The sequence below is a fragment of the Doryrhamphus excisus genome, linkage group LG2 (assembly GCF_037039965.1).
Source record: "Doryrhamphus excisus strain RoL-2023G ecotype Guam linkage group LG2, RoL_Dexc_Guam_v1.1, whole genome shotgun sequence".
Taxonomy (NCBI): domain Eukaryota; kingdom Metazoa; phylum Chordata; class Actinopteri; order Syngnathiformes; family Syngnathidae; genus Doryrhamphus; species Doryrhamphus excisus.
In genome coordinates, this window is record NC_136358.1 from 7626600 (window position 1) to 7651291 (window position 24692).

The 24692-nt window shown below is 43.1% G+C and overlaps 2 protein-coding genes across 6 annotated transcripts in view; both read right to left on the bottom strand.

The window, feature by feature from the left end:
* arap2 (ArfGAP with RhoGAP domain, ankyrin repeat and PH domain 2) overlaps positions 1 to 19346 on the bottom strand; it is an 85192-nt gene extending 65846 nt beyond the window's left edge. For all 5 annotated transcript variants that reach the window (XM_078796877.1, XM_078796878.1, XM_058069128.2 and 2 more), the window contains exons 1-8: positions 19031 to 19346; positions 16301 to 17007; positions 16094 to 16179; positions 12984 to 13060; positions 12700 to 12743; positions 11421 to 11732; positions 11272 to 11341; positions 4147 to 4267 (exon numbers count right to left, since the gene is read on the bottom strand). In XM_078796877.1, the coding sequence (XP_078653003.1) occupies positions 4147 to 4267; positions 11272 to 11341; positions 11421 to 11732; positions 12700 to 12743; positions 12984 to 13060; positions 16094 to 16179; positions 16301 to 16977 (1387 nt within the window). In that variant the 5' untranslated portion in view covers positions 16978 to 17007; positions 19031 to 19346. The remainder of the gene's footprint in view (positions 1 to 4146; positions 4268 to 11271; positions 11342 to 11420; positions 11733 to 12699; positions 12744 to 12983; positions 13061 to 16093; positions 16180 to 16300; positions 17008 to 19030) is intronic.
* Positions 19347 to 20229: 883 nt separating this feature from the next.
* On the bottom strand, positions 20230 to 24488 carry cirop (ciliated left-right organizer metallopeptidase). The gene is made up of 14 exons (XM_058065934.2): positions 24135 to 24488; positions 23976 to 24069; positions 23762 to 23813; positions 22420 to 22569; positions 22212 to 22349; positions 22091 to 22172; positions 21863 to 21978; positions 21607 to 21790; positions 21182 to 21251; positions 21011 to 21107; positions 20843 to 20935; positions 20645 to 20767; positions 20473 to 20579; positions 20230 to 20404 (listed from the first exon to the last, which is right to left on the bottom strand). The coding sequence occupies exons 1-14, from the start codon at positions 24442 to 24444 to the stop codon at positions 20230 to 20232; spliced, it is 1791 nt and encodes a 596-aa protein (XP_057921917.2). The 5' UTR covers positions 24445 to 24488.
* Positions 24489 to 24692: the final 204 nt, after the last annotated feature.

The window sequence follows — 24692 nt, forward strand, 5'->3', positions numbered from 1 at the left end:
TGCTCCAGTGATATTTTAGGGAGTGTATTTTTGGACATCATTCCCAAATTTGGAACAAGGGGCACGAGGGACACATCCCACTCTGAGGAGGAGGGTGGGCACTCAAAAGGTGCGCACGAATCCACTTGGGCGATGTCCACACAAACACTGATATTTTCATAAATCTGTATGACATCACTTTACGTTTTATATTAATTTAACATATAATTTGGGGATTTACAACAGCAATTGACTGGATAAGTGCCAAATATGAACTGGTTGATTAGAATCGAGATGTTGGCGACCCCTGGTCTGAAACCTACTGACAGATGTCACTTGGCTGAGCTTGATAAATCTACACAATGTATAAATATCTTTTATCGGTGACCTGCCACCATGCCCCCAGCTGAGTGACAGGGCGGCCTCTCAAAGAGGTGTCAATCATTTCACAGAGCTGACATTGTCTCACGGTGACCTTAATTAGCTTCCCGACAACCTGAGGGCAGACGTGAGCCCCTCTTTTGACCTCCACTTCTGAAATGGCGTGGTCCTAAATTCCATCCTCTCCCAAAATTCCCTTGAATTCACAATTCAGCGCCATCCATAATGAATAACCTCCTCCATTACGGACTGCTCTTTACATCACAAGGCTTTACTGCTTTCTGACTTCCATTACCTGTCTTGCTCTCACTTATTTGCCTCTTAATTTATTCAAGGTCTTCCTCTCCCTCTCTCTGTCCACTCTCATACTCACTGTCAATCCGAGAAGGGTCAGTAGCAAAAAAGGAAGGCGAGCGCCGTGTTAGCATTTGCACGCTTGAGTGCGTACGTTTGGAGTACATTTTGCTTGCGTTGTGTGCATACAGGATCATTCTGAAGCCTTCAGCTAAGCTCCTCTCCTTTTACTTCTCTGTGCATATAAGGATAAAATAAATAAAAGTCTGGCTTCAGTGCTTGTTAAGGTGACGTGGTGTACTGTATTTGCAGAGATGAGGCAGAGAAATAAAGTGGATGAAAAAAGACCAATGTCCACTCAGACCAGGTCGGGAGCTCTTAAAGGACGCCCACACAACCTCCATCAGAAGAGGCTGTATTTGTTGTGTTTGCTGTTCTCGCTTCACTTTGTCTCATGCCTACTCGCATGCTAAACCGACTTTCACATAACTGTCCTATCTGTGCACTTCTGGACACCTGAACAATGAACCGGATCCTTGATGTTACTTCACAGCAAACACCTACAAAACTCTATCTGGCTGACTTTTATGGCAAATTAAATACGTTGTGTTATAACTGAAGGAAATTAAATCACATAAATTATAATGATGGAATCACAGTGTAAGTGAATTGGCTCCAATGGTGGGGTAGGAGGTAGTACATTGGGAAGTTCTGGATGTCTGGCAGAGTCCCCTATCAGAAGGCGTTTCCACTCCCACCTCTAGGAGAGCTTTGACAAAGTTCTGAGCTAGGCAGCCATGGGCCGATTTCCGTGCCTCCATTGTGGAGGTGGTTGATCGGAGCTGTGGCTATAAGGTGGCCTGTCGTGGCGGTAAGGGATGACACGGAGCTGAAGGAGGAGTCCTATTGGACAGTTTTGGCCCATGGGACTCTGAAGGCAGCTCACAGGTACCAGCAGGCCAAGTAGTTTACAGCTCTGGTGGTTCCTAAGGCAAAAACTCTGATGTGGAAGATGTTCAGGGAAGCCAGGGAGAACGACTTTGAACAGATTCTGGACCACCAACTGCCATCTCGGAAAAATGAAGTACACTATCAACGCGGATTATGGTAGGGTGGTGTTCTTCGAGCATTGCCTTGAGATGTTGTGGACCAGAGGAATTGTCCATAGGTATGAATGTGAGTGTGAATGGTTGTTTGTCTACATGTGCCCTGTGATTGGCTGTATCCTGCCTCTCGCCTATGTCACATAGGATAGAGGCTCCAGCATACCTCTGTAACCACTGGTGTCCGACAACGATTTCTGGGATTACCGCCACGACAGGTACCTTACGGCCACAGAGCAGGATTTGTGCCCCCACTCGAAGGCGGAAGATAACAGTCAATCACCGGGTTGAACCCCAAAGTACAGGCCCGGAGCTGGGGGGCAACAAGAATTGCCACTCCAACAAGTCGCCCCTCACTGCTCTCACTTGGATGAAGTGGATTCAGCCCCTCTCAAGAGAACTGGCTCCACAGCCCTTGCTGTGTGTCAAGGTGAGTCCAACTATATCCAGCCAAAAATACTCCACCTCGCGCACCAGCTCAGGCTCTTTCGCCACCAGAGAGGTGATATTCCACGTGCCCAGAGGCAACTTCTGCTTTTTGGTCAAAATGTTGATAAAACAGCACTTTCATCAACTTTACTTTATCAAAAAGTTAAGACATTCGCCATTTTTGTGCTGTCCTGTAATCATGGTTATCCCCAGGTTCTAATGCCGCACCATCACATGCAGCCTTATGTTGTATTTGCGTTCTATTTATTCTTCTTCTACTGCTCCTTGCAAAGCTGACAGTACCTGAGGGAAGATCCCACCTGCGGAACCAGTCGACAACCGTGTGCACACTTTCCTTGGTGGCCTTCAATTATTCACCCCTCTCAGCGCTTCCCTCCATCCTCACTCTGCCGTCTGTCCTTTCCCTGCCGTCTGTGTTACATCTGCCTCGCTGTTGTTCTTCCACTTCCTCTTCATGCTCTCACCTCGGCAGCTCCTGAACTCCACTCCACTAACTTCCTCTCTTTTTCCATCAGCGGCCTCCCCGGGTCTTCCTCTTTCTTGTGCGCTCCCCAAAGATTGATGACTCTTGGCTACAAGGCGAGCGGGCCGCTTTAAAGATGCATGAAGGGGATGAGGACTTGCTTTTTTCTCTTTTTTTCCAATCCCACACTTTCCAACAGAGAAGCCACCTTGGTGAGAAGCTTCATACCGTTGCCATAGAAGGAGATGCCTCATCCAAAAGTGGCAATCATTAGTTCAAAAAAAATATCCAATAATAACACCAACATTAAAAAAGGATGTTGTTCCTTTTAAAGACAGACTGGAGTTTGTTTTTCAGAGAGGAGATTAATAACTTTGCTGTTTGATTTGCATGAAAACAGGCAGTGTTCTAGCATGAGTTAACTTTAAATTGTGCACAGAACAAATATGCACAAATAACAGTTCACCGTTCCCCCTCAGGGGACCCGCGAGTGGTTAGCGCGCAGGCCTCACAGCTAGGAGACCCGAGTTCGATTCCACCCTCGGCCATCTCTGTGTGGAGTTTGCATGTTCTCCATGCATGTGTGGGTTTTCTCCGGGGACTCCGGTTTCCTCTCACAAAACATGCTAGGTTAATTGGCGAATCCAAATTATCCATAGGTATGAATATGAGTGTGAATGGTTGTTTGTCTATAAGTGCCCTGTGATTGGCTGGCGACCAGTCCAGGGTGTACCCCGCCTCTCGCAAGAAGACAGCTGGGATAGGCTCCAGCATACCACCGCGACCCTCGTGAGGATAAGTGGTAGAAAATGAATGAATGAATGTGAGTGAGTGAGACATGAACTCCTTTTTTGTTTGTTCTAAAGATATAAAAACAGCTAAAAAGATGCAGCTAAGAATGCATGTAATTGGAAACACTTATTCCAACTATAAAGCCTTCTAAAAAAAACTCAACAAATACTGTATTACATGTTGTCATACCTCTTACTACATTGTTACAGTATTTAAGTATATAAGAATAAAACCTTGTTGGAGGTGTTTTAATAGCGGTCTTTGGGGGCGGCATACGTGCGGTAATGAGCTGTCTTTTTGTCTGTTTTTATATCTATGGAACGCACAGATGTGTCACATCCCCAAAATAGTGCGGTTTTCCTTTAATCAGGGGTGTCAAACTCATGCCACATAGGGCCGACACCCTGCAGGTTGTCTTTCCAAATGGTCACTAAAGCAGGTGATTTTAATCATCAACACGTCCTTCAATTTTAGGGAAGGAGTTCATCAATTAAATCAGCTGTTGTAGAAACCGGTTGGAGAGAAAACCTGCGGTGTCTCGGCCCCCCCATGGCACAAGTCTGACACATGTGGATTAATGGATGGCTATTAGCATGCTCAGCCTGATTTGCCTCAGCAGTATTTTAAGAAAACAGGAAGAGGTTAAAGGCATATGTTAGACAAGGAGGAAGGAGGAGTCCATACCTTCTCTCTCAGCTCGGAATATGAAGGTCCGAAGCGAGGTGATGACCTCGAACTTGTTGTCACCTAAACCTCGCACCTGTCTGATGGCAGTGGCCAGAATCATCCCTTTGGAGTACATTTCCTGCAGAAGAAAAGACAATACTGAGTAACAGCACTAAAGCAAGCAGATAACTGTAATAGCCTTGTAGAGCCTTTGTTTGTTTTTTTTACTTTATCTAGTCGGGATTATGTTTTGTTTTTCTCTACAGCATTGTTTGCATCAATGGGTATGTAATTCTCGCCTGTATTGCTGTTGCTTTTGAATTGGAGTCAATTTTGAAGCACTGCTGACGGATCTCCTCATCAAACTATAAGCCATAACCCATCCATACAGCATCATATTTATTTACACAAATGACTTCCCTGTTCCTCCCTTGCAAGCAATAACTTTGATAAAAAGGCACCCGGATCCCGGATAAAGAAGCCTTTGCATTTATAGCTCCCTGCCAGACAAAGATGAGTTTATTAGAGCAGATGATTTTCCTTTTTTCCAGTCAGAATTAAATTAGATTTTTTTTTCTTGGGGATACATCATCATTTTGGAAATAATTAGTTTAGATGTGTTGAAATGGGAAAATATAATGCATTTTTTTTTAAATGTATAGTACTTTGATGTAATGGACATACATTTATTGCGAGCCATGATAGATTGTAGACTACAGTAATACGGTAATTACACCTGGGGTGTTTATTTAACCAAACTGCAAAGAAAAGCGGCCATTAATTGGAAGCAGGAGATAACTGGAGAGAGGCTGTTATTTCCTATTTATTTAACAAATGTATAAGAAAGTGGAACAAGAATAGTGCACAACACTACAGCAATAGACCAAAGGACCAAATTGCTCAGCCAGCATTAATAGCGCTGATGAAAAAATAAATAATTAAAATAAAAAAAAAACAGTGGACTAAGCATTGTGTGACATTAACAGCAGAATAACAACATTTAGCATGTGCAGCATGAACTGAATAGTGACCACTTGTGACATTTCAAATGCAGATATTGGCATAGTAGGGTTAATTAAAAAAAAAAAAAAAACTAAATCAGGAGGTGGTCCCCAGTTAATTTTGAACTATGGCAAGGGTGAGTGCAAAAGCAAACCCTTCTGCACCCTTCTGGTTCACCTTTCAGAGTTGCGCAGAAAAGTGTAATTTTGCATATTTTTTAAATGCACATTCTTTTCTGCATCATCATGGTGTATTCGAGTGATCAATCAGTGCCATGTTGTATGTATGTTATTGTATTTACTACTGCTACCAGTAGAGGGTGTTGTATGCTATGTTGACGATGCGTGTAGCTTCATCCGTCTTGTGTTTCTGTGCCAACGGCAGACCGATATATCTAGTCACAACACTCCTTATTGGCTAAGAGATAACCCACCCATTGTGTTCTGTGTCCTGATTGGTTTTCGGCCGCCATTGTCAATCAATCTTCTTCCTGCAATTGCTAGCAAACTACCTTATTGCATCAGCTGCTTGCGAACCGCCATTAAACAATAGAAGAAAATGCAGCTAAACCGGCTAAATTAATCTCTGGTTCAAGGAGGAGGACAAGAAGAAGGATGAGAGCAGGGGTTGTAAAAAGTATACAAAAATGCTACAGCCGAATGGTGCCGCGACGAAGCACAATGAAAGCAATGAATATGGTGTGCCATGGAATAACTTATTGTATCCAATCTACTAGATTGAGCATTAAAATTCAAACAAATTTTGAACTTTGAGAGTTTAATGTGTGAGAAATGTTAATGCCTGTCTGAGAAAAGTGTATAAAGTATATTGTGAGATAATTTTCAGCCTTGAAACAAATATATTAAACAGGGATCAAATAAAGTTGGCTACTTTGCGGATATTTTGGGAACCTATCCCTCATGCCAACTTGGTCTTGTGCCCTTCCAAAACATAGCACTCTCACAAAGACTGGAAGTCCCACGCACGGCAGACATGCTTTTGGGGGTTTGGGACCCCCAAAAGGGGGGGAATATTTTGTAAAGATGTGAAAATATTCATGAATACCACAATTTACATGCTTTACAACTTTGTAAGCATATTTGTTTGTCAGAATGCTCTGTGAATAAGGCTTCTAAGAGACTTTTAACATGTCTGTTTGTGTTCTCACACTAGATCAGTCTGCATGAATACATTCTTGTATGTGTCAGTCATCGTATCGCTGCAATGCTTGGCAATGTAAGAGCTCCATGGCCAAGCTCCTAAGCACTTACAGTACATTACAACCTGGCTCATTTCCTGGAGGCAGTATGAGGAAATGACGTATCTGCACTTTTCTGATGTGAGGCAATTCTTTCTGAATTTCATATTTTCATGAGCATTTGGTTTTAGCATAAATGTTGCTTGTTGGAGCATCTTTCAATCAGCTCAACTCGGAAAGAGACTGGTTCAGCAGACACCGTTCTCGGCATGTTTTGGTAACTTTTTCTCTTTATAATGGGCTATCTTTGTAATAACATTGTCTGAAGTACATTTCCTCATGCAAGAAGAGCATATGTATGCGGTATTTTCACTCCGATTTTATTTCTAGTTATTAATATGCCCATTTGCGTGGCATCTCTTTGTGGACTATAACCGGATGAGACGTCCCGTGAGGACTGTTATATCCAATGTCAGCTCTACAACCCGACAACATTTAAAGAGAGAATACTTTTTTGCCTTTGCCATCAAGACATCACGACAGAGCAAATACCTGACAGAAAATGACAGTGAATACACATTTTTGTCTCCCTCTACTTGGAACCTCCTTTAGATCAAACCGTGCAAAATGCAAATTCTTTGTCATTTATATGTATTTTGCTATGTTTTCTGTTGATATTTCTGAGAACGTATTCATTGGATTAAATTATTTCTTATGTGAAAATGCTGTTCATTTTTGGACTGACATTTTGGAACAGATTAATGACAACGCCCCAAGTTTCACTGTATAATAATAAGTGTCTTAAAGCACCGGCACCACATCGAAACAAACCTCTCAAATATTTAAAACATAAAAGGGTCGTGCATGACTTTCCTGTGGCCGCACAAGAAGTGTAAAGTGGGATTTGGCGTACTGTTCCATGTTTCCCTCGCCATGTAATGCATCCAAACAAGGGAGGATGTGACACTTTTTTAAAGTTTTCCCCTGACAACGGCAATTATAGTGGCGGGTCATTTGGAGGTGTGAACAAGAGCAAGAAATGTGGCTATGAGGACATTGTTTACAATCAGCATCGGAGCCGTGATGGGACAAATAAATGGCCTTAAAGCTGCAGGGAAAAGGCAATGTTCTCTCCATAAGAGGGATGCTGCGTTATGTCGCTGTCGTGGTGTGAAAATCACAGACTGCATTATTCATGTTCTTACCGTCATCATTGCAAAGTAACAGAAAAATGTTCCCTCTCTTCAGTGCGACCAACCTGAATTCGGCTTGTTTGCGGCACAGGGGGAGGAAATAAGGCAAAGAAGAAGGCAATGAACTTGTGACTGCCTCTCGCCATTCCTTAATTAAGCCGCTGACCTTGTCGTCCACAAAGAAAAAAAAATCCTAGCAGCCAAAAATATCAGCCAACGGAGTCAGAGGAGACGAGGGGAAAAAAAATGAGGTCCATGTGAGAGGCCAAGGAGAGGAGTGGGAGAAAGAAAATGGGAGATCCGATGAGAGATGAAGCAAAAAGAGACATCATATTACGAAGCTGCCTCCACGACACTAAATGTTAGCAAAAATGGGCCTCATTTTGTCCCCCCCAGGAGTTTCACAGTGAGGCTTTGTGAGACAGATATCCTCAACGTTTGATACATATTACACAAATGAGTTTCTATGTTGTTGTCCACCCAACCAAACTTGCTCAAATTTCATGGTGATTCAGCAAAACACCTTAAAAGTTAAAGTGCGTGGTTTGTAGAGCTGTGTGAGAATTTTCATCTAGGGACCGATATTATCGACCAATATTTGTGGTGGATTTGGTGCATGTGTGCAGCACTGTAGATGCAGAGTTACCGCACGATGAGAAATGAAGTGTAGAAATTAGTTCCGTGGCTGATAATTACAGCAGTACCAGTACGCTTTAACACTAATTAATTGTCTCCATTCCAGTTTGGGAGTCGGGTAGGAGTTGTTTAATTGCGACTTGTGCATCTATAAATACTCACGGGGAAAAGTGATGAAAAGAAGAGGTCACACTAAAGACAGGAAGACAAAAGAAGCAATGACGACTAACACACACACACACCTCACTCACCTTCTACCCTTCTTTTTTTGTCATCGTCTTGACACATTTCTATCGTGATTTTCTACCCAACAAAGTCAAGATAAGCACTGTAGAATTCACACAGCAATTAAAAGGCAGGACCACTGGAGTTAAAGCACACAACAATGGAGGCACCATGTGGAGAAAGAGAAACAAAAAACAAAAAGACTCCCTACACTAGAAGGTTGTGTTGTTAGAGTACATTTGCAGTGGAGGCATGAGGACACCAACTGGTGGCTGTGAAAAGCTCACTTAGCGTGTTTTTTTTTATGCTTCAGTAATCACTACCAATGTGTGCAGCCGAGATTTCCACAAAAAAGCCTCCAATTAATCTAGCATGCTATGTCATACCTCTTTACCTCTTTTTTAGGTGGGTTTTCGGCTGAAAGGAGTAGCACAAGTATGATATAGCAAGCACCATTTCAAATAATGTATCACTGAATGAATGAATGATTGTTTGTCTATATGTGCCCTGTGATTGGCTGGCGACCAGTCCAGGGTGTACCCCGCCTGGCATAGGCTCGAGCATACCCGCGACTCTTGTGAGGATACGCGGTACAGAAAATGGATGGATAGCATATATAGAGGTCATCTCCGTACATCATGCTTATCATGGCACGTCAAGGCTTCATTTTGGGTTAGTGCAAGTGTACCTAAGATGGCCAACTGCAATGGAGCTTTGCAAGGCTGATCCCCAATCCTGGAGCATCAGCTTCCCTGTCCATCCTCATCCACATTTCATCCCCTCATTCCCCACAATGACATCGCATGTCACAACCCCGAGGACTCCCTCGAAAGGCCCAGAGCATTCTCTCAAGCCACCCCCCCCCCCCCACATTCCACTTCTTTGTGCAAAAAAAGGCGTTGATTGGTGAAAGATGGATGGGCAGTCCCCCACCCCTCGCTCCGCAAGAACAAGTGAGACCGATAATCTTTCCTCTCTCCCACGCCACCTGGGCTACCCCCGTAGATGACATCACCAGAGACCTTTTCAAGCCGCGACTGTTGTGATTAAGTGCGATTAGTTCTGTCTGGGGCTGACAGATCCCTGCTGGATTTCTAACTACAAAAGAGAGTTTTGGGGGTGTTAAAAGTTTGGGAGCGAGGACTAGCATGGGAATGCTTTTCATTGTAGGGACGAGCACACCCATGACACGTCCATCCTCACTGAGCCACACTGAAGCCTTGTTGCCTTTATTTCCAGACATACAAGTCCATTTCTGTCATTTAGTAAGTTCTAAGGGTAACATGTTGGAACTTGGAGCAGTTCCCCGAAAAGGGCAGCACCACAGTAACTATCCGTAAAGTACATTGACATTGTGAATGTCTATTTCTGTCCCTTGAGCTATACTGCTAGAGACATACACAGGGAACCATCAAGACTCCATTCACTGACTGTGTGGTCCACAAAACGTTGGTGTGCAAGTCATCAGATATCAATGCTGGTTGAGCAGTTTTCTCCTTTCCACCATTACAACATTGGTTCTGTTGCAGAACATTAGAGCATTCCTTTCCATTTTTTCATGCACTCTGAGTCATTATTTAAGATTAAAGCAACACTTTCACTAGAATGAGACGAAACAAGATTTTAACATTTTGGCAGTGTTCGAAGCATGCACTGAAATGTGGCTGCAATTGCTGTGGCTGGCTGCTGACCTGCGCTGCAACACCTCCACCCCATTTCTCCCCCTCCCCGCCTCTCCTGGTGCAGGTCTTTGACTTCCCATGTTGTAAAGTGTGCTTATTTGTGCGTTTGTTGCAGTTTTTGGCCCTCTTGTTCTTCCCTTGCCTCTCTTTTAATATTGTATATCTTTCACTCTGTAAAGTTGTGGACATGTATTTTCTCACAGGCAATTCGTATTGTCTGTCAATTGTTTGGAGCATTTCTTAAAATGCTGGCTTTTCAACTATATTAAATACAGCATTACTTTTGCAATTAATTTCTAGGAATGAACACCATTTTGGGCTGTTTCGTTTGTACTTCCTCTGCAAATCAAACATCTCATGGACAAAGGCTCTGCATCTTAATATGCATTTCTTCTCCCGGATGGGAAAACTAGGTTTGGTGGTTATGTTTATGGTTGGAAAGGTTGTTTTGCTGTATTTGTTGTTGCTACCACTTTCGAACAAATTCGGCATCCATGTTGATGGGCTCTGCTTGCTTCCTGATTGTCGGAGTTGAGTGCAAAGGGAAATATATGGAGACCGGCAAAATTATTGTGTGATTTTAATTAATTTAAAACACCCCAGCTGTAATTACGGAATGTTCTGTATACTGTACACCAAAAACAGTATTTTGTACCCCCTCCAAAATGGCTAACTTTTCTCCCTGTGGGGAAAGAAAAAGACCTGGTAATGTACTATGATATGCTGACTCGCTTCCCAATGATTCTCGCCTTGCTGGTGGCAAAGTGTGTCCTGATAAATAAAGCAGGGTGGAGGGGAGACAAAAGTGAGAGTGGTTGTGCGTGAGCGGGCACAGAGGAGTGTAATTAGCAAGTGATTAACGAGGCGCCATCAGACAGGTCGCACGTCATTGATTGTGATGTTGTGCTGCGGCAAAAACTGGCCTGCTTGTGCCTCCGAGTCATTTGAGGGGATTAAATGCTTGTTTTGTTTTTTTTTTTCATCTTAACGCTTTTTCATTTCTAAGTAGATTTTAGCGCAATAGAAGCAGATTGCCAAGCGTGCCCCCTCCCTCTCTCTATCCTTGTCTTGTTCCTCTGTGTTGGGAAGGTGCCAGCATTGATGTGTTGTACTGTGTGTCCTTGCCCCCTTTCGCTAGCTCACGAAGCTAACAATGATGATGACGCTGCGTATTGATTTCCTTTGCGCTTCGCCATGTGTCGGTTACCTTGTCACTGTTGTAGTAGGCCAGGCTCTCGCCGTCGAACCTCACCCAGCGCCTCTGAAAGACGCACTTCCTGTAAAACAATTGTCCAGAAACTAGAAAAAGACAAATAAGGTACAACATACCCTTCAGTCAATGTTTTCTGCACCTACCCTTGCGGTGAAAGCTTGTCCAGCCAGCCCACCTTAAGCACAGGAGGCTTTGGAGCGCCATAAAAGCAAGCATAGGGTGAAATATCAGGAAGTGGCTCCATGTCCACAGATTGGGAGACCTGGGCCACCATGACCGCGGAACCGCCATGACAGACGGGAACGGATGCCGCAGACGCCGCACCAACCGTGAGGTACTCTGCACTACTTTGGTCCGAAGTCTGCAAAAGGCTGGAACATTCTTCTACAGTGGAGTATTCATCTTTGTAAGGGTCTGGAATAGCCTGGACAGGAGGAGGGTCTTCATCCTTGGACCTGGATGAGGACAAATACATGTAAACAAATAAATAAGATGAAAATGTATTAAAACAGTTCCACATGTCCAAAAGAAGTAGGAAGAAGCAAAGCTTATTAAATCCTACCCCTCCATCTGGTACTTTTACAATCAGTAACTGTTACATTTGTTCACTTCCTGCTTTCCTAATATAGTTGAAGTTTTTTTTTTACTTTATTTATTATATATATATATATATATATATATATATATATATATACACATACATACATACATACATACATACATACATACATACATACATACATGGGATACTAATGTCATTATTTCATTATATTTATATGTACTGTTAATTAATTCAAATATTTTTGATATGTGTTTTGGACAATAAAAAATAAATACGCTGAAGTGAGAAAGTGATTTAAATTAGTCAAATTTTAGTTAAATTAATTTATACAACATAATAACATCAAGTAGGAATGTCCAATAATTATCAGTAGCGATAATCGGGCCGATAACAGTGTAAAAATGTGATATTGGTAGCAAATTTTTTTTCCCGATCATGAAAACCGACATTTAAAAAATGCTGTATACAACACATGTTCATTCCACGACACAAAATATGTCATGTTACACATATCAGTATCTGCTGATATCGGTATCAGTAATTGAGAGTTCGGCAAAAAAGCCAATATGGCACATCCCTAACACTAATAAATAATAAATCAATAAAGTAAAAATACTTTAATTCCACCAAAAATGGATGGTATAATGAGGTATTACAATTACAATAAGCAAAAGAATACTAACAAATGTGATAAGATGTCTCCATACTTCAAATCCATGTCTCCTGCTCCGACTGTCTCTCTCTTACCTAACGTTTCTGCATCAGCGAACCACATTGCCATCTCATCTACTACATTTAAGACTAATTTAGCACACAAACATCCAGACTTGTTATTTGGTCATCATCTCATATCATCATACCTGTGTTTCTTCTGCTTCTCTTGGTCCTTCTGTGACACTTGCTCCTGTAAGAGCCACAGAGTGAGGAGATGAGCATCTATCGTTTCGCTCTGGCAGCTGTTATCGTGTTGTTGCATTAAGCGGCCTTAACTTTAGGGGCAGGCTGACATTTCTATTAACCTCTCGGGCCGCCGAGAAGCAAGCGCCACTCTGTTATGTGACAGCCGCACCGGTGCCCGTGTTAAAGATCTTTATGAAACAAAAAAAAAGTATGTTCCTCTCAGCGGGAGTGGACAGCATCTTACCAGAATGTTTTGATCGTTGATGTAGAGGAACGTCTCTCCGTAGGGAGCGATGGGCGTCACGGTTCTGTGAAGCGGAGCTGAAAGGGAGGCAGAGAGCTTTTGTCATGGCGCTGAATGAAAGACGAGTGGCTGTGATGACACCAAATCTCTGATCTAAATACATTTGGCAAGCATTGATCCATTTAGGCTGCCGAGGCTGTGGTCGATGTTTGGAGGAAGCAAAGAAGAAGAAGAGACCACGGCCAAACATTATTAGTCTGGAGACCCGGAGGCCGCCATGCGTGGGCTACAGTCTGTCACGGTGAAAGATGACACCAGCTTCTCCTGGGGATTGTACGGGCTTTACAGAGAACACAATAAAATACTAATTTTTTTCACATGGCTCTATGACATCGTGGAACACAACCCTTCCCCTTCTTCTCTTCAAGTGCTGCACACAAAAGGGGGCAAATTTGTCAAAACATGCACCTCTCCTGTGTTACTAGCGGTATTATTTTTTTTATGAAAAATGCTCTTGAAATTTCTCACACAGTCTTCTACAAACTTGAGGGCAGGGGTGTCACATACTCAAAAATGAAAGAATACAAAAGTCACTTTTTTATTATTACTCTGATTTTGTACAGGAAAAAGAGTATTAATAGTTTGAACTTTGCTCTTTTTCCACATTTTTGCTGTTTTTTTTCCATAAATGTAAACTTTTTTCTTAAATATGTACATTTTCTTTCCCTGATACTATGACATTATTTTACTTTTTACCAAACTAAACTTTAAATTAAACATATTTGCATTATATTACTTTCCCGTCTCCCAATGTTTACAACTTTATTTTGTTCTTTTAACCTTTCAACTAGGGATGTCCGATCATTATATCAACATAAAAATACAATATCGGTATCTGAATTTTTTCCCGATCATGAAAAACAATATTTTTAAAATGTGTTCATTGCACCACAGGAGATACTAGGACTGGTATTGGTACCGGTATCGACTGATATCGGTATCCAAAATATCAGCATGTCGGTTTTCGTCAAAAAAGCCAATGTCGGACATCCCTAATTTCAACTTTATGTCACTAAAATTACATTATTTTTCCCTCATAATATCATGAGTTTATTCTAGTAACATTGCAACTTTTTCATATTTTGACTTTATGCTCGTAAAATTAATGCTGTTTGTTCATTTCTGGGGTTTTTTGCAACAATTTCAAATTTCTTCACATAAATATGCCTTTATTGACTTAATTCATGTAACTTTTTCCACAATGTCCTAAAATGACAACTTTATTTTGTGTTTTGTTTATTTCCCACAATATTATGAATTAAACAACTTTAAGCTACTAAATGACGTGTTTTTTTATGTTCAGATTTTTCTCAACAATGATTGTTTGAAGTTGTCTTGTTAATTTATATTTTTAGAATGTACTGCAGGCCAATAAAAAAAAAAAGTTTAAGTCGCAGGCTCCAAATGGCCCCTGGGCCACACTTTGGACACCCCTGCTTTATGCTTTAAAGTGTTTGGACGAGTCACTGTGAAATTGAGTACAAAGCTTTATATTTGAGCAAGATTAAAAAAACATTCATTCATTTTCTACCGCTTTTTCCTCAGGAGGGTTGCGGGGGTGCTGGAGCCTATCCCAGCCAATCACAGCCAATCACAGGGCACATTCCAATCACACTCACATTCATACCTATGGACAATTTGGAGTCGCCAATTAACCTAGCATGTTTTTGGAATGTGGAAGGAAACCGGAGTACCCGAGGAAAACCCACGCATGTACGGGGAGAACATGCAAACTCCACACAGAGATGACCAAGGGTGGAATTGAACCCTGGTCTACTAGCTGTGAGGTCTGCGCGCTAACCACCCGACCGCCGTGCCGCCCGATTAAAAAACATGACAAGCATCCATCTAAAGATTATAAAACTGTATTACATGCCAAAACATTTACCGTACAACACAACAATGTCGTTTATATTCATGTTTAAAAGAAAAAAAACAATGATAGTTACTAAACTAGCTCCCTCTTGTGTTCACAAGATCACTTTGCGACTCTCGCCACCTCTTTATTGGCTCTTAAGAGGCACTCCGGGAGGAGAGACAGCTCCCAGCTACCCGACTTACTGAGCCAATTGATTTTCCTCCCAATGAAGCCTCCTATCTTTCTCCTATTTTAAGTAAGGCACTTGCAGGTCACTTTGTTGTCATTGCTGCCGTGCATCACGACTTTGCTGACCACTCGGGACAGCAAACCCGGCGGTGGATGAATGCCAATGAACGCTATAAAAATTAGTCACCTCAAACTAACCTCCGATGCAGAGGAGAAAAAAAAAGGTTTGAGTACATCAACTACAAATGCACTTTGTGTTTTATGGTGAATCAGCAAAATTTGCCGTAATACTCCGACAACACCCTTGAGTGAAAACTCACAATTGTAGTTCATCATTGGGCAGACATGGAGTACATATGGCTCAATTTTGGTGGTGATCTTTTGCTTTGGTGCGACCGTGAAAACAAAGGTGCCGATGTACTGTGTGAGACTCTCCATGGGAAACATCTAACTGAATCCATTCAACTTATAGAAATGTTGCTTGCTTGCCAAATTCCCAGCACTGTGAGCATGTCAGCTCCCTCTTCACCTTCGTCTCAGCCTGTTTTGCATCCATGTCCTCCTTCCTCGCTTCCCTCTAGCGCCTGTCTGGTTTCATTCAGGGAGGAAACAGACTGCAGCAGGAAGTAAAAGTTTCTCAATACAACACGGAAAAGAGTGAAAAAGCCACATCGTTGTACCTCTAGGGTTATAATGACACGTAATTGGAGTCGACATCTTAACTTGACCTGTACCCCTTTTCCTAACAGCGCAAGAAGACAATCCAGCATCACAAAAACAGCTCTTCAAAGACGCCTGACAGGAGGTCTCACTCGTTGCAGATATGAGAGACAATATTCCCCAAGATGTGCGCCACCGTTTCCCCACGACACCCCTCGTCCCATCGATGCGCCATCCCCCTTCCCACCGTTCTTTCAAGCAGGCAAACAAGAGCGCCGGCGCCGAATGAAAAATTCATGGCACATATGAAGCGGATGCAGCTGCAAAAAAAGACGGTGTGTACCTTTCTGTATGCCGTTTGCACCACAGGGACCCCCCCCGCAGTTGGCTGGGTGTTCAGGCCCGCTTGTTTGCGCTGCTGCTCCGTGCCTGAGAGAGGAAGAGCAGCCACATAAACACAAAAAAAACCTTTCAAAATAGAAACTTTTTAAAATGCACAATTGAAGGCCTTCATTCAATTCAGTTCAACTGATTCGCTGTCAAACTTTACCCGTCTTGTTGCGGGATCTGCGGCACAGGTCGGTGCCTCAGACGGTACGAGCGAGTCAGTCTGGGTCCTTTAGGAAGCTCTGAAGATGGCTGTGTGTCGTAGATGGTGTTGTCCACCATGTGGCACTGAGTGGACCCCTCACTCTGGGTTGCCGGGGGGACGTTGTCTGGAGAGATGTCCCAGTCTGGTGGGAGTTCAGACATTGGGAGAGACTCTGTGCTGCTAATGGAGGAAGAGGAAGTGGATGTAGGGATGCACGGATGTTCCAGCGTGGATGTTAGGATGCTGTCAGGGTTACGCCGGGCTGGTTGAGGTAAACTCTCAGGCATCTCCGCTCCCAGGCCAGCTCTTGGAGGCAAGGTCTGGCTCCCCTCCACGTCCTCACATTCTTTGGGACGGTAGTGCTGGCAGGAACCGCCTCTCTTTTTGTCATTTAGGAAGACACTTCTCGGGTACAGCGGAGGTTTCCTAACACCGAGCGCCTCTAAACCACGAAGGATGCGCCTGCGATGTCCTGTTGGGAGCACTTGGAGCTCTCGGAGACGCTCATCTGTGAGGTCCTTGCAATCTTCCAGGGACTGGTAGCCACCTTGCTGGAAACATGGTGCGTACTGGGAGAGGCGGAGGGAAAAAAGCCACTGCTCCACCTCCTGATTCAGTTCTGGAGCTTTCAGCATGGTGTTCTGGTGCAGGTGGACAGCTTGGCACTAAGAACACAAAACGTCATTTAAAAACACTTGCAAAAGTGCTCAATGAAACAGCAGGAAGCAGCAATAGCTCTGAGGCAATAACCACCATCACATTTGAATACAGTTTGAATTACTGGGCAAGGTACTGTGTATTTTCAAAGCATCCTTTCAAATACAATGGCAGTCATACACAGTTTCCACACAGAGACACACAGGAAGACGTCACCAACATTGGTGTAGCCACTTCTTCTCTTTTGGTCTGCAAACTTACAGCAACTCAGGAGGCGTTACTTCTGCTTTCATGAAGTGCATTGGCATTTAAACACATGAGAGTTCACCTCACTGTGAACAAATTGTGTTAATGTTTCGTATGAGCGCCATTGGTACATAGCAATGACTGAATCCACTTCCACTCCTATATGATATACACCTTGAGCGTCTTCCACCTTCCCTTCTTCCACCGAAGAATGCCACACGAATGCTCAACTGGGTTCTGGTGTGGAGGAGACATACATCACTTCACCCCCCCCCAACAAGGCACTTCTTGGAGGTGTGGTCTCCTTATTACATTGGAAACTGACTCCTTTAACAATGCCATCAATTAAATGTAAATACTATGACTTTTTATCCATATAAGTACATTAAAATCTAATTTATGCTGTGCCTTATGGTCATTAAAAAAATGATTGAACTTACTGGAATATAATTAATGATGCCATGTGATGTGTGGGCCTACCCACACTTGCTGGTCAATAGAGTAAATCAATGGTGGTTGTTTTCCTGACCATTGTATGTGTTTATTGTCTGTATACAAGCCTTTATGATAACAAACTTTGCTGTTAATTATCGATCGATATTCGATCATTTAGACCTTTTCATGTCATCATTGCGTCATGTCATGCTTGAGCCACTAGATGGTATTCCTACACACAATGAGTGAATAAAAACAGACAATACACTACCAACGTATAATGCAGAATATTAACCAACTACTATGTGAGCTCCAACCATGTGCTTTCCAGCTTTTTTACAAAAACACACTGAAACTGTGGCATTCGGCTTACAAACGTAAAGCTTGTTAAGCATAAATTTTAAGTATAAATTTTTCACACCACTGCTTTTTATTGACAATCAGCATCAGGCAATTTCCATGACAAATCATGTGATCGGAATATGCTGATAAATGTCTTTCAGCGCTGATCACAAAAGCAGATGGGCCTGTGGGTAGTACTATTGCCACCCGCAGATATCCCTGCATGCAGTGCAGTGTCTTGCCCTAACTAATGTCTTGGGCAGCGTCCTCCTCCCACTTTCCTTCACACTATGCAGACGTACCAAAACAAAAAAAAACAATTATGTGTGGAAGTTACCTGCCTACACACGCCACGGAAACATCATTCCAGGGTAGCACATTAAAAGGCTTTGATATAATACAGCATTTGAAGAGTAAACATGTGACGGAGTATGGTGAGTTTTATTCTCATATAATACAAAAATAAATAAACGGGACAAAGTAGTATATGAAAACAATTTGAATACACTTTTTTTTACACCAGTGACTTTTGGTATCCTTTTAATGAGCAACCTGTATCAACATTTTTTTAATGTTTCTCATCTATACTGATGGCTGTCCCTAGTGTTGTGGCAGAGAATTGCAAGTCACACGCTCGCCCCACTCCAAAGAGCAGGCTCAAGACGCCATGAGCAGGGGGGGCTTAGTGACTGGACTGTTGCCTTTACTTTCTGTGGGTTTGTCCCTTGAGAATATAGTACATTGTGGACAGGCTACATAGTGTTCATGTCTGTGGGCTATACAGGTGTGTGTATTGTTATGCAATATCTTATGTAGCTCAGCTTGATGCACTAATATAAAGACTAGTAGTGCAATTAAGTTATAAAAGTGTTGTCCATAAGCCAATCGGAGGAGTTCAGGTACACTGAAGTCCACGCCCACGCACACCACAAGCCGCTGAGTAAAGTCGATCCTTGGTGGTTTACTACTCATGTCTGCGTAAACACAACACTTTAACTGCACACTCACCTAGACAGCCAACAGGGGACAACCGCAGGCGTCATCCGCACACTTGATCGTACTTTTTGCGCCAGATTTCCGTCATTTTCGTGAACTCCAGCAGGTTGCCAATAGCGGACTAGACAGTTTCCTGTGTATAAACGCTGAGGCGCCACGTCCACTTATGCCAACAAAGTCGCAGTATGGAGGTAGTTAATTGAAAGCCAAAAACCGAGCAGAGGCGTTTCAGACAAGCTTGTTCCGAGTGGGCGCCGCAAAGCGAGCTTCCTGGTTCCGAGGACAAGGTGAGGCCGAGTATGACGTGTTGCCTCACTCTGCTTGTCCCGGCTTGATGCCCTTGTCTTTGCCCCCCCCCCCCCCCCCCCCCCCCAGGCCACATTATGTGCAGCACAGTCTGGAATGCACGATGACGCAAAGCTGGCTTAGATAAAAACAAAACATATCATCTTACAAATTATTATTTTTTTATTTTTATTAGTCAACATGCAGGTGCGAATAATTAATTTAATGAATTGCAATTTGGGTGCCGTGCTAATTAAATGGAAATGTCAGATTAGATATGACATACAGTAGCAAGTGTATTAAAAACAGCTAAGGAACAAATGCTTTTGTATATCATTATTAGGAAATAAATTACATATTTTGCAATTATTACGTAATCGTTGTAATTAAATAAATTATGTTTCTTTAAGACTGCTTTAAATCCATTCAAACACTACAAGCATTACATTAAAATTAAAATTCAAGACCTGGTGTTGCACTTCACAACATTGGACACATGAGGGCACCACAGTAAGTCCAACGCCTCTGTAACTAGTCATATTATTTATGATCATTCTTCCATTTTCTATACAGCTTATCCTCACGAGGGTCGCGGGGGTGCTGGAGCCTATCCCAGCTGTCCTCGGGCGAGAGGCGGGGTACACCCTGGACTGGTCGCCAGCCAATCACAGGGCACATATAGACAAACAACCATTCACACTCACATTCATGCATGTGTAAATGCACTGTAAGATACACTGGCTGGAGTTTATTTTGAGCCAACAGTCCATTTAATACATATGTTATACATATGTTTTAATTGTATTCTTGTTCACTCAAATATTTAACTAAAAGCAATACTTAAAAACAATTCTGGATGCTTCTTTGGCAGATGTAATGATAATCATCCTATATTTATTTCTAATTTGTGGGTGGGTGCTCTGTGACTAAACATCACCTGAGGCTGCATGGATCCTGACTGCACAGCGGGAGGAACATCTGTATGCCACTCTGAGGACCACCAGTAGAGACACTGCAGCTGAGAGGCAGCAGAGTGTTGTCACTGCAACGGGTCTGTGGGCTGACCAGGCAGCATCCTGATCCAGATCACTGTTCTGACCCCTAGAAAGCAAAAACAATCCAAATTACTAGGACTTAATGGCTTTGTATTAAGGAAATCCTACACTTGCCTTGTGCTGAAAACTGAAATGTTCTCAGGCTGATTGGGTGGAGCAACATCGGAATACAGACACAACCTCTTGTCAGGGCAGAAAACCGAACCCTGATAGCCCCTTATCTGAGTACAGAAAATAACATTATTAACGTTCAAGACACACGGATGACTTGATTGTGCTTGTTTACCTGAATGCTGCTGCCTGCTGGACAGTCTAGCCAATCCGTGTCCAGAACCTTGATTTGGTAGCCGTTTACGCCAGTGCACCTGTGTCTGTAACAGCGTCCCGTCACAAGGAGCTGACTCCAGTTCTACGAAAGAGGATGTAGAATACGATTAGCTGGGAATAACGTACAACTTTTCATCCTGGTGTTTTTTATGCATACAAGTGAGGTCAAGCTTGAGAAGAAACAGCGACTATCCAAGCCAAAGATCTCTTCAGGTGACTTCCTGTTGTTTTCTTTGATCCAGCATTCACTCTTAAACACAAGGGAGTGAAGAATAAAAAATACATTTTTCAAAAACCTGAGATCACATTTACAAAAAGAACATACTCCATTCCTGAGAGCTTTGTAGATGCGACATCCATCCATGAGAGGATCAGTCTGGCACTCTCCTTTGTGGAGATGCAAATAATGGCAGCCAAGTCCACTACAGTGTGGCAGGAGTACAAATATCTTAAAAACTTATTAATAATAGGTCAAATATTTACTCCACAGGTCTACCTGCCAGTGCAGAAGAAGGATGAGCTATTGTCATGACAAGTTGACGTGTAACCAAACATGGCACCTTCACCTAAAAGACACATAAGAATTTAGTTAGCCCATCGCAGATCCAGCAACTCCCTAGACTAGACTAGTCAAAGATTCTCTATATAACAGGAGCACTCTGGTAAAAGATACTCTATATCGGTATTTTCCCTCTATATCTATAAAATTGAACATGGCCCCTTGTCAGAACATTACAAAGACTTAGATATGAGTCCATTTATGAGGCCCAGACTTTGCTGTTGTTATTGGCCCAAAGCAAACTCTGAAAATCTTTATCATCATCATTAACTTAGCATATCTTTGACCTATATGGATTAGTTTTAGCAGCTATAATGTATAAAATGTATCAAATTGTCCCCGTGGGAAATGTTATGTCTTACCCTTCCCCCAAACCAGACTCTGGGCCTTGCTCATGTTGACCGTGTACCAGCCGGTATCCTGAAAAGCAGCCAAGGTGACTGGGTCAATGTGCACTGCACTGGAAGGGTCCAACACCGCCAACATGATGGACCCCTGCAGTACTCGGGCCTCCCAGTGAGAGGATACGGCGCCTAGAGGTACATCCTATTTAAAAAAAAATGCAAATGATTCAGGTAGTTGATAAATGATGCTGGAGGCTTCCCAAGGGTTCCTCACTAAGTTCTCAAGTGGACCCCCCAGTTCGGGATCAACAGCTGCCAGGTGCTTCTGCAGGGCTAAGATAACAGAAGGGGTGTAGATCCTAATCTGGCCCGATCCATCACTGTGAGTCACTGTACTCCGAGGAGAACAGCCAGCACCCACTGGAACACACACAAGCGGCACACATGCACTAACAAATACTGGCGTACAATCGTGTATGTAGTCTGTTCCCAGTGAAAGAACCTTGCTGGAAGGAACAGTCTGTCCATGCGTGGAAGAGATCCTTGGAGAAGCCTAAGGCATGAAACAGCTCATGGAGAACAGTCTAGAACAAAATGTTACATGTCATTTAAAAAAGGAGTACACAGGGAACACTTTTGTGAGCTTTTTGCACCGGCACAGTCAGCCTGGTCAGCCTATCCCTGCAGATGACCACCACGCCAGCCAAAGGTCGCCCTCCAGTGTCCATCTGGCAGTGGGCAGCGTAGGCCAACAGGCTAGGCTGGTGCATCGAACAAAATGTGTTATTTTAAATAGAAATTCATGTTTACACAGGAAATGGGCAACATTACCTCTGCTCTACACTTGTCAGCGGCTTGGACGTGGAGGTAAAGCAGGAAGTCCACATGGGGTAGTCCAGTACCGTGTGGTCTGAGAATGATACGGCGAGTGGAATCAGGCTCTGGGAGTACTTCACATCCTGCCAGGTGCTCATCTGGGATCTGACAAATTGACAGGTTTCAGAGGCAGAAAACAACATTTAACCCAATATTTTTTCCCATGTATCACTCAATTTGAAGGCCAGCCTTCACACAGAGGCTCTGGCCAGACATTTGCACACAATTTTAATCCCTAAAAGGCCTCCCATCCCTTTGGTCATACCACTCACCATCTACGTCATTACGCTATCACAACAAACTTCAAGTGCAACAAGCAAATTGCCCTCTGCCTTGCCGTTCTCAGCCAATCACAAAGCACCTATAGCTTTCACTTCTTAACACCTGCACCCTCGACAACAACAATCTCATTGTGAATGAATTTATTACTGGCAATAATTTACATTTTCAGTCTTACTCGGATATGGCACAAACCCCTGGACTATTTTTGTTGAAGTAAGATTACACCACCTGAATGCACCTATACTGAAAATCATTGCTCAGATGGGCAGGGTGATAGAACTGCAGGAATGAATTTAACATCACGCCCATTCCTTTGAAAATCCTCTTTATAAATTGTGTGGTCCCAGACTCATAGCCATTGCTGTCATTTTTCACCCTCCCAAAGCAAACCCTTAATTCCTGTTCGATCTCACAGACCTTGTGAAGCCGCTTTGTGACATCGCTCCAGCCATCTTCCTCCTGAGTGACTTCAATCTCCACATTGACAGCAAAAACTGCAAACAAGCCACATGTCGTCGATTGTTGCCTGCTTGTAAACCCTTTGAGGTTCTTTTGTGATTAAGGACTATATAAATAATTGTGACTACATTGTTTTAGCAACCCCCAACATGTGGTCACATCCTGGATCTGGTTTGTACTACTGGCCTCACAATCCACAACCTTCCATAATCTCCCTCCCCCCACTGTCTGAAAGCCCATCTTAACTGTCTCCCATAAAAACAAAAACATTCTCTTTCACTCAAACAGCACCCTGATGTCCCCCAGGTTTCGGTACTCAGTCCACTCCTGTTTATCCTCTCCATTCTCCCCCTCTGAAGCATTATCCATCTTTATAGCCTTCACATGACTGATGTTATTACGACTTGTGAAAGATCCTCTATATGACAGGAACACTGCATTTTTAAATAACCTATTACAAAACCAAAACTAATCACAGATCCACTATGACAGGAGTGAAACCAAGTCAAACATCCATTACTGCTCTGAACCTACTTTTTTTTCATGCATCACTCACCATCACATCCAGACATGTCTCGGTCCTGTAATTGCTGTTGGCCCTGCCACACCTAATGCAACAATATGATTAATGTTGTACCTGCAACTCCAGTGAATTTATGACAGTTTAACCTCCACTAGGTGGAGCTATTATACTGCAATTGCCTGTCACTCCATTTGCTTGACATGTCAATTGGGAAACATGGGGTCATCTACAACCATATATTTCTCACTTGTTGTAATTAATGGTGCTTGAATTCTTCCACATAAACTTGCAGTATTTGTTGATGTCCCTCCTAAGCAGCAATGGACTGGATGCTCTCTGCACTGTAAAAAAAAATAAAAAGTGAGTTTCTATTTTTGTGTAATGTGTGTGGTCATAAGATTAGCACCTGACAACAAAGAAGACACCATCTTCACAGCCTCCTTGACTGTCGCCATCATTTGGTCTTTCTCAGGCTCCGATAGCTGCTCGCTCTCCCTGGAAAGCCAGCTCTGAATCCTGATTGGCTGCGGTGAGGTCAAAGCAGGCGGGACTGCTTGCAGGGTTCTGGTGTGGCCATGCGGGCCGTTTGGGGGGCTCGGTGCGGCTCGGATAACTCGGACCCGAGCCTGGACCTCATCAAACACGCACCTATGCAGGGAGGCCGGGAGCTCAGCCAGTAGGAGCAGACACACGCACACAGCTTGGGAAAGAGGCATGATTGTGGCTGAAGTGAACAGAGCAGATAGTCATTCTAACATAATAGGCACACCAAACTTAGCAAAAACGCATAGTAAACAAAACAGGTAGAAGAAATGAGTGAAGCTTTACCGAAAAGGGCAGTGGAGTCTGCTGCGAGCTTGCGATTGTTTGTCACGTTAAAACTTCACCAGGTCTTTTCTTCTTTCCAAAGGGAGGTCTTTGGAGAATCTGGTGTGAAATTCCACAGGACTTTTGAATACAAAAG

Excerpts from the sequence above, each read along its gene's own strand:
- cirop (XM_058065934.2), bottom strand. The coding sequence starts at position 24,444 with ATGCCTCTTTCCCAAGCTGTGTGCGTGTGTCTGCTCCTACTGGCTGAG. Across the intron at positions 22,173-22,211 it reads CTCACAAAAGTGTTCCCTGT|ACTGTTCTCCATGAGCTGTT; the intron begins GTACTCCTTTTT and ends ATTTTGTTCTAG. Across the intron at positions 20,768-20,842 it reads TCTCAAGCTTGACCTCACTT|AACTGGAGTCAGCTCCTTGT; the intron begins GTATGCATAAAA and ends CCTCTTTCGTAG.